The sequence below is a fragment of the Pristis pectinata genome, chromosome 9, assembly GCF_009764475.1.
Source record: "Pristis pectinata isolate sPriPec2 chromosome 9, sPriPec2.1.pri, whole genome shotgun sequence".
Lineage (NCBI taxonomy): Eukaryota > Metazoa > Chordata > Chondrichthyes > Rhinopristiformes > Pristidae > Pristis > Pristis pectinata.
Window position 1 is genome coordinate 23,236,311 of NC_067413.1, and position 12,508 is coordinate 23,248,818.

At 43.7% G+C, this 12,508-nt stretch overlaps 1 protein-coding gene across 1 annotated transcript in view; it reads right to left on the reverse strand.

Annotated features, from left to right (window-relative positions):
- Nucleotides 1-12,508, reverse strand: part of tg (thyroglobulin) — a 282,508-nt gene that overhangs the window by 131,224 nt on the left and 138,776 nt on the right. Inside the window, exons 36-41 of the mRNA XM_052023465.1 lie at nt 8,429-8,593; nt 6,372-6,488; nt 5,970-6,189; nt 3,706-3,799; nt 1,406-1,565; nt 325-521 (exon numbers count right to left, since the gene is read on the reverse strand). Coding sequence (XP_051879425.1) covers nt 325-521; nt 1,406-1,565; nt 3,706-3,799; nt 5,970-6,189; nt 6,372-6,488; nt 8,429-8,593 — 953 coding nt within the window. The remainder of the gene's footprint in view (nt 1-324; nt 522-1,405; nt 1,566-3,705; nt 3,800-5,969; nt 6,190-6,371; nt 6,489-8,428; nt 8,594-12,508) is intronic.

Sequence of the window (12,508 nt, forward strand, 5' to 3'; positions counted from 1 at the left end):
GCCCTTCAGAAGGTACTTCTCTGGCATTTTCACCACTTTCTTAAATTTATAGTTTTACACAGATGAAATGTCAGTTGGCTGAGGTCCCCCTTTAATGACACATCCACAGAGGAGGAGCAAGACCAGTTCCAAGAAATTTGCAGCCTTGATCATTTCCATCTTTGAATCTGCAGAAAGACATTGCCAGACAGTGGCATTGTGTGACAAACCATCTTAAAAAAATCATCTCACAGAAATTACTTTTTTGTTGCCACAACAAGAGTTCCATTTTAAACTGTAGATTATTCCAAACTTCCTCAGGACCCCAATAACATTGTCTCTTACCAGAAGTAGGGCTCGTTGGAAAAGTGTGGTGCCAGTCACTGCAACGAGGTTCATACTGGTGATTTCTGCATCACCGCGGTCCCCAGCGATCGTGACACTTGATGGAGATCCTCCAAAGTAACCAATGTTTCTCTGCAGCCACTGTAATGCAGCCATCTGATCCAAAAGGCCCCAGTTACCAGAGATTGCATCAGTTCCTGCATTCAACAAAATCATATTAATTTTTATTTCCCCAGTTTTTGCTTCACTCTTCCCTTCCAAAGATGCAGTAAAGTTCCAGGGAAACTATTTGCTCATACAAGTGGCAGTTTTTCACAGTATCCCACTCATGCTGTGTAAATGTGCCTGTCAAAAACTCTGCCATCTGCATCCAGCCTTGCATCCCATTCACCCAACACCTGTCTCACTGGACTGCATTGGATCCTGGTCCAGCAAAGGCACAATACTACAGTTCTCAAGCTTACTGTACATTCAAACAATTACTTGGCTTCATCCCCTACTACTTCTGTAATCTCCTCTATTATGTGCGTGCAGCTGTAAGCACTCCAGGTGAGGGCAGTGCACCTATATATCAGTTTGAAAGATGAAAATGTCCCAAGGTCCACCTTTATGCTGTTAAGGCCATTGCCCTCACCTGAAGCTCAAACCCATACATGCACTCCCACACTCACACAGAGCAATTGCTGCTGTAGGGCAATTAGCTGTGGGAACCTTGTAGATACTTAGCTTCTCCTGACTTTAAAGCCTAGCACTATTAGATAGAATTGGTAGTCAGAATATGTAGATCTGACATTGAGGTAGTATTGGCAGAATGACCCCTTTTGTATTGAAAAGTCCATGGTGATATATAAGGAATTAAAGTGTAGGAGACTTCAATTTTCAGCAAGAAAAATTTCTGCCATGCATTCCAATGGGTATAAAAATTCTCCAGTTTGCAAATTGACCTGTCATGTCTTTCTGCCTGGAGACCCAGTGAATACTCTTGAGGTGCATGAAGGTTTACACCAATAAACCCACATGGTAAAGTTCACAGCAAAATATGCCACTTTAATTCTCCATCAGGGAGATCAGAATGGCTTACCATCACTTAAAAATCCAAAAACTCCAACTCTATAGTTTGCTGTCACAACAATGACATTTCCAGCTGATGCAAGATTGGATCCATCAATGTTGCTTTGTCTCCCGTCTTTGTAATCTGTTGCACTATTGTGGAAGAAGATCAACACAGGGATGTTCCCAATCTGTCACACAAACAAAGTCAGGATTATTAAGGTATCAGGCCAGAGTTCATTTATTTGTCCAGCTGTTGCCTTTTCCTCTCTTGAAGCTGCAAGAGTTGATGGGACTCCAGCAACATGGGATTCCTCATGCTTGTGCTTCCTTTATGGACACACCTTTCCTGAGTACCGGAATGTTTTACCCAGCTACTCATATGATTTGGGTGTGCATTAGGTGTCCAATCCAATATGGAATGCATTCCCCTCCTGTGGATCCACCATATCTATACAGAGGAGCATGTTGCCAGAGGACAAGATAGAGACACCAAAGAAAGTGCAGGAGTTAACCAGATGAAACTGCAGAGCCTATGACATAAGAGTATTGATGTGATTTGACGGGGCGAACCTCTTCTTCATCTACGTTGTCAAAGAGATTGGGGTTGTATACAAAGCCCGATGGAAATCCCAACCAGCCTGTTTAGGGATCTTCCCTGATCCAGCTTCCATACCCACTTTTCAACCAAACACATCTGACCCACTGGTCCCTTACAGTGGCCTCCAAATCAATTAATCTCAATGGCTGGGAAGCTACTTATAGCCATTTTTGTTCAATGTTTTTTCCATTTGCATTGACTGCTTGAAGGGCTAAATTCCTCCCAAAAGGACAAAAACTCAAGCTGAAATGGGCAACAGAGGAACAGGAAGAGAACAGAATAGATAGATGTTTGTCAACTCTAGATGATAACTTGCAAGAAAAATAAATAGTGGTCTTGCTTAAGGCCACTTCTTTGTTATGCCAGGAGATTCAAATATGGGGTTCTAGGAAAGACAGACATGGATTTCGAAGAAAATCCTGGAAACTGGATAAGAAGGAAAGGGTGGAAACTGGGTTTTTAAGGATAGATGGATCAAGGGTGGATTTTTGGATAAGGTGGAGCTGACAGTTTTGTCAAAGAAATTTGATAGATCTGTAAACCTAAATTGTGACTCTATATTCTAAAGTGGAAACATCTGTCGAATTTCACTTCTGATCACTGGAGATTAGAACGTAATAGATGAAACAATCTCACTTTATGCTCACCATGCCATACTCTGTGGCCCCTGCAGACAGACATGTTCCAGCGTTTGTTGATGGGAGAACAATGGCTTACAACAATTCCTCAATTTATAAACATTCAATTTACAAATTTTTGCTAAATTCCATTAATTCCCTGAGGAACGTGTCTTCAATTCACAAAGAAATTGTTCACTTAGCACTACAATAGCACTTCAGTCCTAATGCATAGAATCCACTGGACCAAAATAGTCATGATGCATTTTGCCAGCCTTTGTGTTTTTGAAACTTCACAGCCAAATTTTTTCCAGGAATGGATCCCTTTTTGTAAATCGAGGAATTACTGTTTTCCTCTTCCTTTTGTGGAACTGTTTGGCTTCTGCTTCTCACCACTCCTGCTCACACTGCTGAAAAAAAACAATCCTCAGCTACAGCCAGCGTTGTCCCACCCTTTACCACTCAACTGACTTCCCGAGTTAACCCAGCAGCCTAGCAGGTCATTTGGTAGATTAGTGATTCAAACAGCTAATAATTCAAGACAGTCCCCCCACCATCTTTTCAGGGCAACTGGGAATGGGTAGCAAATTTTGGCTGTGTCAGCTATGACCACATTCCATGAATGAGTAAAAAAACCTGTAATTTTCTCTGTTGCCAAGAAGAAAAAGAAAGGTCTGTTTCTTCAACATCCATACTTACTATCCACTAGGAAATAATAAGAGAAGACAAAAGGCTCCTGATCACCAATGTATCTATCTGGCCATAAAAGAATTTGTTCTTGTGCATGATTTTACATATTGTCTGTTGTCAAGTTTATTGCCTTTGGCATACATACCCAGGTTATAAATGCCATGAAAATTAGCAGCAGCAGCACAGTACGTTACAAACATGACAAACATAAGTTAACAAACTTAAATTAACATAGATTATACATAACTTACATGACAAAATAAACATAACAACATTAGTTCAAGTTGAGAGAGAGAAAAAAGAAACAACTGATTACAGCTGAGATTTATAACTTTGTATACAAATGCAGGTCATTGGTCCACCATGATGTGACATAGCAGATTTATAGCAAACCCCTTGTATCGCCATACTATTACTACTTACAATGCTTTTAGGTACAAAAATGTTCAGATAGAGGCAGTCTTCATCCACAGTTGAGTAAATTGCCTTTGCATTCCCTGGCTGCAGGCAACTAGGCCTGAAACAAAAGAGATCATGAATATTACATTTTTATTGAAAACATCTCAGAGCTAATTTTAATTTTAGACCATGGTGTAAAAATAACAAGTGTTTAATTGGCTGCCTGTGGTGCATCTGCCTGATTTTCCCTTTGCCCTAGCTTGCCCCTTGTACATTCTGTTGACTATAACTATTGTTGGTAGATAGCCAGACAAATGTCTAATGGAGACACAGGAGACTTCAGATGCTGGAATCTGGAGCAAAAATCAAGAACTGGAGGAGCTCAGTGTGGTCAGGGGTTACCTATGGAGGGAAATGGGCAGTTAACATTTCGGGTCGAGACCCTTGATCTGGTCTGAAAGATAGAGGGGAGATAACCAGTACAAAAAGGTGGAGGGAAGGGTGGAGCAAGAACTATTAAGAGATAGGTCCATTTCTGACACCTCTCACCCCTTCCTTGATTTCTGTGTCTCCATCTCAAGAGACAGCCTATCAACAGACACCATTCCTTTCTCTCAGTTCCTCCGTCTCCACCGCATCTGTTCTTGAGATAAGGCCTTCTGAGGTGTCCTCCTTTTTCGGAAAACAGGGCTCCGCCCCCCCCACCATTGTTATTGATAGAGCCCTCATCTGCATCACCTCTATTTCCTGCACTTCTGCTCTTACCCCATCGCACATGAGACATGATAAGGACAGAGTTCCCCTGGTCCTGACCTATCACCCCACCAGTCTATGCATCCAGCAAATAATTCACTGCAACTTCCACTGGCTACAAAGTGATCCCACCACCAGCCACATCTTCCCCTCCCCACCCCACCCCTTGCTACTTTCCGGGGGGTCACTCTCTTGGTGACTCCCTGGTCTGCTCATTCCTCACCACCTATTGCACCCCTTCCCCAGGCACTTTCCCTTGTAATTGTAGGAGGTGTCCCTACACCTCCTCCTTCACCACCCTCCAGGTATAACAGCCCTTCCAAGTGAGGCACTATGCACATTCACATGCAGATCTTCCGGCCTTTTTATTGCATTTGGTGCTCCCAATATGGCCTCGTCCATACCAGGAGACCAGGAGCAGACTAGGCTCCGTTCGCCATGGCCATCTGGACCTCCTGGTGGCTAGCCATTTTAATTCTTCTCCCCATTCCCACACCAACAAGTCTGTCCTCAGACTCCTCCACTGCTATAATAGGGCCAAACCCAAACTAGAGGAACAGCCCCTCACATTCTGCCTGGGTAGTCTACAATATGATGGGCATGAACATTGAATTCCTCCAGCTTCCGTAAACTGCCCCACCCTGACCCTTTTCTCACTCGTCCTGATCTACCCAGTTTCCTCCTGCACTGACTCTGGCCCCCATCACACAGTTTCTTTCCCTCCCACACCCACTCCATCTGCCCACACACTTCATATCCCCTGGTTTCCCCATCCCTCACTTTCCCATCAGTCCGCCCCCGGCCACCCCACCCCCGCACCTCTCTCCCTTGATTCCATGCTCCACCTTCCTTTCCTATCAGATTCCATCTAAGTTCAGCCCTTTGTTGCCTTCTCCTATCACCTCCTGGCCTTCTGTCACTATTTCCACCCTAACCCGCCTTCATCTGCTTATCAGCCCCCTCCTGGATCCACCTATCATTTGCTAGCTCTTGCTCTATACCTTCCCTTTACTTTTTTATACTGGCTATCTCTCCTCTACCTTTCAGTCCAGACGAAGGATTTTGACCCAAACATCAACTGTCCCATTTCCCTCCATAGATGCTGTCTGACCCACAGAGTTCCTCCAGCATCTTGTTTTATGAAGACAAATGTCTAACCCTAGTCTTAATACAGCTCATTTTAATGGTCTTCCCTGGTAATTTATCCCATTACAACATACATGACATTTTCTCTTTTTTCCTTATTTACTTGATATTTCATTGCTCAACAGCTTGTCTGGCTCAATTTTTTCCAAACTTCAATGTGATAATTTTCCAGACAAGTTCAACTTCTTGTATCTTTTCTCATAATTACAATTCTTCATATTCAATTATTTGTTATTTGCCTCAGGATGCTCTCAAGGGCAATATTATCGTTCAGGAGATTAATCGACCAGAACTGGAGAAAGTTCATCCAATATATTGCTGGCAGCTGTGTTCTACAAGAAATATTGTTCAGTCAAAAAGAAATATCCAACAGGCACGGCTTTGCTCACCTGTAGAAAGTAGCGTTCCATTCTCCCGTCCATTTGAAGGATGCTGGGGCCTTAAATCGGCCTTCACCAGTGGGCGGAGCTGCATATGGAACACCCAGGAAATGATTTACAGACTTCCATTCCACACCAACACGGGTCACTTGAGATTCTCCAAACAGAATTCCATGGCCAGGAATTAATATAGAGGTCAACTGGGGTTGGGTTTCTAATAACAAAGGGTCTGATTTGAAAAGAAATAATTATCTGTCAGTACAGGTGGAAATGTGTGATAGGAAATGGAATTGCCGGGTGTCAAGAGCACTCCTTTCACAGAATATTTGTGAAAGGAGTGCTCTTGACAAAGGGTTCTCACTTACTGTGAGCAATAGTTTGCAGAAATTCTCATGGAGTTTGTTCACTCACCATTACAGGTATGAATATCAGGACAGCAATCTGCATAATCCTCGCATTTTAAGTTGCACTGACAGGGCTCGTCAGGTTGATAGTTCCCACAGCGACCTGCACATGACCCTCCTATAACTGGAAAAAAGCAAACAATATTTAATTTGCTTAATAAGTTGTACTTAACATCTGACTATCTGTTGTGTTTATATTTCACCACAACCCAGCCTTCTATGGTTTGTAGTAAGTTTGCTTTTCACTAAAATGAGCAGATAAGTAATCTAAAAGCAAACTACTATGGTTGATTGAAAGCTGAAATAAGAACAGAGATATTCAGCAGGTCAGGCAGCATTTACCATGAAGTGAAAAAGAAAGTTAATATTTTAGGTCAATGACCTTTCATCAAAAAAGTGAGAAAACAAGCAAGTTTTAAATTGGCAAAGTAGGACAAGAGGTGAAGAAAAGAAATGATAAGTCTGTGCCAAGGTGAAAATAAAGAGAATCTCAGAGGCACAAATGATGTTGCTCCCATCTAAGGGAGGGTGATGAATGCTTGCCAATCATAGTGCTCTGTGGAGGAGCAGGAATAAAGGGAAATATACAAAGACATCAGGGGACAAAACAAACAAACTGCTGGAACTGTGAGATTCAGAACACAGTAGCTGCTCACAACTCTTGAAACAAAAGAAAATTTTGGAAATACTCAGCAGCTCAGATAGCAACTGTGGACAGAGAAAAATAGTAAATGTTACAGGTTGATGATCTTACATAAGAACTGCCCAGTTCTGACACAGTTAAGAAAGGCAGATTCAGAAATTCTTGAATTCAATATTGTGTCCCGAGGGCTGTAATGCCTCTGTAAGGAAGACATACTGCTAATCCTTGAGTTTATATTGCACTTCACTGCAGAAGGCCAACGATGGGGAGGCCAGAGTGGGAGTGGAATGGAGAATTAAAGGAACAAGCAACTGAAAGCTCAGGATCAATCTTATTGTCCAAGAGGGAATGTTCTGCAAAGTGGTCACCCAATCTGTGTTTGGTTACTCCAGTGTAGAGGAGACCACATTGTGAACACCGAATGCAGTACACTAGATTGGAAGAAGTGCAAATGAATCACTACTTCACTTGGAAAAGCTGTTTGGATGATGGGAAGGGAAAAGGTAAAGAGGCCGGTGTTACATTGGCTGCAGATACATGGGAAGGTGCCATGACAAGAGGAGTGGATATTGGTGGACATGGAAGAGTGAACAAGGGAGTTGTAGAGGGAATAGACCCTGCCAATGCTGAAAGAGGAGGGGAAGTTGAGTCTGGTGGTGGCATATCATCAGTGATGGCATAAATTCCAGAAGATGATCTGTTGAACGTGAATGCTGACGTGGTGAATGTTGAGGACAAGGGGAGATCAATCCTTGCTGTGGGAGCGAGGAGAGCAGCAGTTCAGGAAATGGAGCAGATGTGGTTGAGAACCCGATAAGCTTTGGTGGAGAGAAGCCACAGTTAAGGGAAAAGGAAGACATTTCAGAAGCACCAGTGTCATCAGAACAAGATACAGATGAAACAGGATAATCTGGGAGAGTCCTTACAAGAAGTAGGATGGGAGAAGATGTAGACAGATAAGCAGTCCTCATTTTTAATTGGCAGCTTCCCTTGTCATGCTTTGCTGGCAATGCTAATTCCTCACCATGTTAATTAATCTACTCACTGCTAATGCACCACTCAGATCAGGAAAGACTCCCAAACCTTAACCCAAGGGTGTGTTAGTTACTTGCAGAAAAGGCTCGTGATAAGAGTGCTACAGTTACCTTCAGCATCAATGTACTATGGAAGGAAAAACTGTGGCTCTTATTTTTAACCAAAAGCTAATCATTTGCTGTTGGAAATTGTCTGGGTGTACAGTCTAAGTTTTTTTCTTGACAAGTGATCAATTTACAAGTTCCAGTTAGTAGTTATCATCAGTGACACTGTACCCAGCATGAACGTGCACCGACTGAGGAGGAGGAAATATGTGGCTGGAGTAGGGTAAAAACATAAAATTATTTCGCAACAACTAAACTACAAGAACTGTTGTCAGTGCTCACATTTCCTGTGATAGACCACATCTGCTGCTTCTTTAAGCAGGATTCGACAGTGATGACCTTGTAGTCTGAGTTGACAGATGTGGGTGTCAGGGTAAAAGATACATCTGATCCCCGATAACTGAGGATGAAGAGAAACTGTGGCACAAGTACGACTGGAGGCACAAGCTATATGGGAAAGAAGCATAAACAGGTGACCAATTAACATCCCCCCTTCATGGACACACTAATTGGGATTTCAACACCTGACATGGCATCACTGAGCAAGTCATCAAGAGTGGCAAATCATCTGCACTTTGTCAGAAAACTAAGATTATTCATTTTGATTAGCAGAATAAGAAACACAATGGCCTAGATATTCAGACAGATAACAATGCTTATCAATGATAGTCAAACAAAAATCATTTTTTCTGGACCAGAACATAATCAGAACAATTTGACTATTTCCAGAGTCAAATCACACCACTTCAGAAATTCAACTGGGCACTCTTGGTCCTGAATATTCCTTGCTCATGTGACACAATTTCCACATTAGATGCAAAGAAACATTGTCCTTCCCCATGCAATGTGTCATTCGGAGCATCAATACAAGCAATAACTCTTGTTGGTTATTCTTTGAACAATCGGATGTCAATCATGGTTCTTTGAGCTGAGATCCCACTCATCCATCTCCTTACCTCCTTTCCTTTGAATCCCCAACCCATAGTAACAGGCATTCCACCCACCAATTTCAACCCACATTTCCCTCGATTGGCTTGGGCCATGAAACTAACTACCTCGATGGCTTATTGTTCTGATTTCCCAGTCGAGGCCTGATCCTCCCTGAGCATAATCTCTGGCAACACATGAAGAAAAGAGTGTAACTTTGATTCAGTAACACCTGAGGCTTTGAGTTTGGGAAGTACTGTAGGCTTCAGTAGTGTGCCCATGGCAATAGCTCTAAACTGCACCCTTTGGGGTACAAGATCAAGTAATTATGAAGGCAAATGGTGCGGTAGTCTTTGTTATGATATCCTTGCTGCAATTACACAGGACTTTGATTCAAACCAGAGTTGGAGTACTGTGTAAAGTTTTCATCTTCCTAGTGAAAGAAGGATATACCCACCTTAGTGGCAGTGCAGCATAAACTCACTAAATGATTCCTACGGTAAAGGAATTACCCTTTGAAAAGTGTGTAGAATGAGAATATATTTACTGGAATCCAACAGCATGAAAAACAATTTCATTGAAAGATGTAATATTCTGGGAGGATGGACAGGAAGGATAGCCTGTTGTGTTTTGTTATTCATTTTTTGAGATCTGGACATCACCAGCAAGCCAGCATTTACTGCCCATCCTTGAGAAGGTGTTGACTTCAGTCTTTCTGAAGGTACCCCCACAATACCTGCGAGGGAGGGAGATCCCAGTATTTTTCCCCAGTAATGATGAAGGAAGGGGGGAAGTATTACTGAGTTGGGTGATATGTGACTTGGAGTGGAACATGTAGGTGTTCCTGCTGCCCTTGTCCTTCCTGGTAGTTGAGGTCATGAACTTGGAAGGTGCTGTCAGAACAATCTTGGTGAATAGCTGCAGTGTGATTTGTAGATGTTACACACTGCAAGCACTGTGCACTGCTGGTGGATTGGGTATTATTCAACTGAGCTGCTTTGCCCTGGACGGTGTCAATCCACTTGAGGGTTATTGGAGATGAACTCATCCAGGCGAGCGAGGGCATTCCATCACAATTCACATTTGTGTGCTTGCAGATGGTGGAAAGGCTTTGGGTGTCAGCAGCCTGAATGCTGCCTAGGACTCATTACATATTACTTTATTGGCTGAGGAGATACACATGGAATTGAATACCATGATATTATCAGCAAACACTTCAAGTCGGGGTGGCACTACTGGGAGGTGGAGGTGGCGACTCACTGGCCTGGGTACCTGGGCGTGACCTGCATTCACAGCGCCCACAAGGGCTATGTCAAGATGGCCCCCTCCAACGGCTACTGGAGCATCTGCAGGCTGCTGGACTATTGGATGAACGAGAAGCAGCGTCAGCTGCTGGAGGTCACCACCAAGCTCTCCAGAGTGGGCATCTACTTGGACTTTGAGGACGGCCAGGTCTCCTTTTACGATGCCTGTTGCATGGACCTGCTCTGCACCTTCAGGACCATCTTCTAATACCCTGTTGCCCCATTCTTCAGCCCCAGCCGAGGGGTGTCGAGCATCCTGAAGCTCTGCCACTTCTGAAGCTTGCACCTCTTGCACCCACCACCACCGCCCCCCCCCACCCCCAACCCAGACAGCCGTCCACCTACGGTGCTGCCTTGTAGGCATTAAGTAAACGTGAAATGGTACTCTGCACTATTCTGGTTGAGCTTCTTACTGATACCCGCTGGTCCTGCCTTCTGGATAGGAGCAAACTCACACCCCCCCCACACTACCTCATTTGGCAAGTATAACCCAGAGGGTGAACATGTCTGGCGAGGGTAGAGCCACAGCCTCAGCGCCAGAGACCCAGGTTCGATTCGATCCCGACCTCCGGCGGGGTGGGGGTGTGTGTGTGTGTGTGTGTGTGTGTGTGTGTGTGTGTGTGTGTGTGTGTGTGTGTGTGGAGTCTGCACATTCTCCCTGTGACTGCGTGGGTTTCACCCCCACCCCCACCATGCTCTGGTTCCCTCCCACATCCCAATGACATGCAGGGTAGTGGGTTAGTCGGCCACTGTGAACTGCCCCCCTAATGCGTGGGTGAGGGGTAGAATCTGGGAGGCAGTTGATGGGAATGTGAGGGAGAAATAGGTGGGGGAATGATACAGATGGGATTGTGGGGGAGTGGAAGAATGGGATTATAAATGAGTGGTTGATGGTCGGCATGAAACTGATGGGCCGAAGAGCCTGTTTCTATGCTGTATCTGTCTAACATCCACACTTCTGATCTTAGGCAGGTCATTGATGAAGCAGCTGAAGATGGTTGAGCCTAGGACACTGCCCTGAGGGAATCCTGCAGTGATGTCCTGGGGCTGGGATAATTATTCTCCAATATCCATAATCATCTTCATATATTTCAGATATGTTTCCAACAACTGGAATGATTTTCCTTGATGTTCATTGATTTCATTGTTTCCAAGACTCCTTTATGTCACACTCAACCCAAATGCTGCCAAAGGCAGTTTAGAGCCATGAAGTCTCATAGAGCCATACAGCACAGAAACATGTCCTTCAGCCTAACATGTCAATTTTGATCTTTTTTCCCATCTAAACTAATCCCATTTGACTGCATTAGGACATATCCTTCCATGCCATGCCTTTTTTAGCGTCTGTCTAAATAGCTCTTAAGCATAGTATTGTATATGATTCAACCATCTCCTCTGGAAGAATGTTCCAGATTTCAACCACTATCTGTGTAAAAAACTAACCCCTCATATCTCTGTTAAAACTTCATCTTCTCATCTTAAACCTATGCCTTCTTGCTTTTGATATCCCTACCATAGGATATCTACCCTACCTCTGCCTCTCAAAATCTTATGTATTTCTATCAGGTCACCCCTCAGCCTCTTTTGGCCCAGGAAAAATAAGCCCGGCCATTCCAATCTCTCCCCATAACTCTAAGTCCTCCAAATCAGGGAACATCCTGGTCAATCTCCTCTGCACCCTTCACATCCTTCTTATAGTGTGGCGACCAGACCTGAACATAATACTCCGTGTGACTTAACTTAAGCAGTGTTTTGTAAAGTAACAATGTAACATCTCAGCTCTTATATTTTATGCCCCAATCCTGCCATATGCCTTCTTCATCTCTCTATCAAACTGTGTTGCCACTTTCAGAGAACTGTGGACTTGAACCTCAAGATGTCTCTGTTCATCAATATTCCTTAGTGCCCTACCATTTACTGTATATGCCTTACCCCATTTGACTTCCCAAAATACATCAGCTCAGACTTGTCGGGATTAAGTTCCATCTGCCAATGTTCTTCCCAACTTTCCATCTGATCTATATCCTGCTGCAGCCTTGGACAACCTTCCTCGCTATCCAGAACACCAGCAATATTCATGTCATCCACAAACTTACTAATCAAGGCTCCCTTATTCACAATCTAAGTCAGT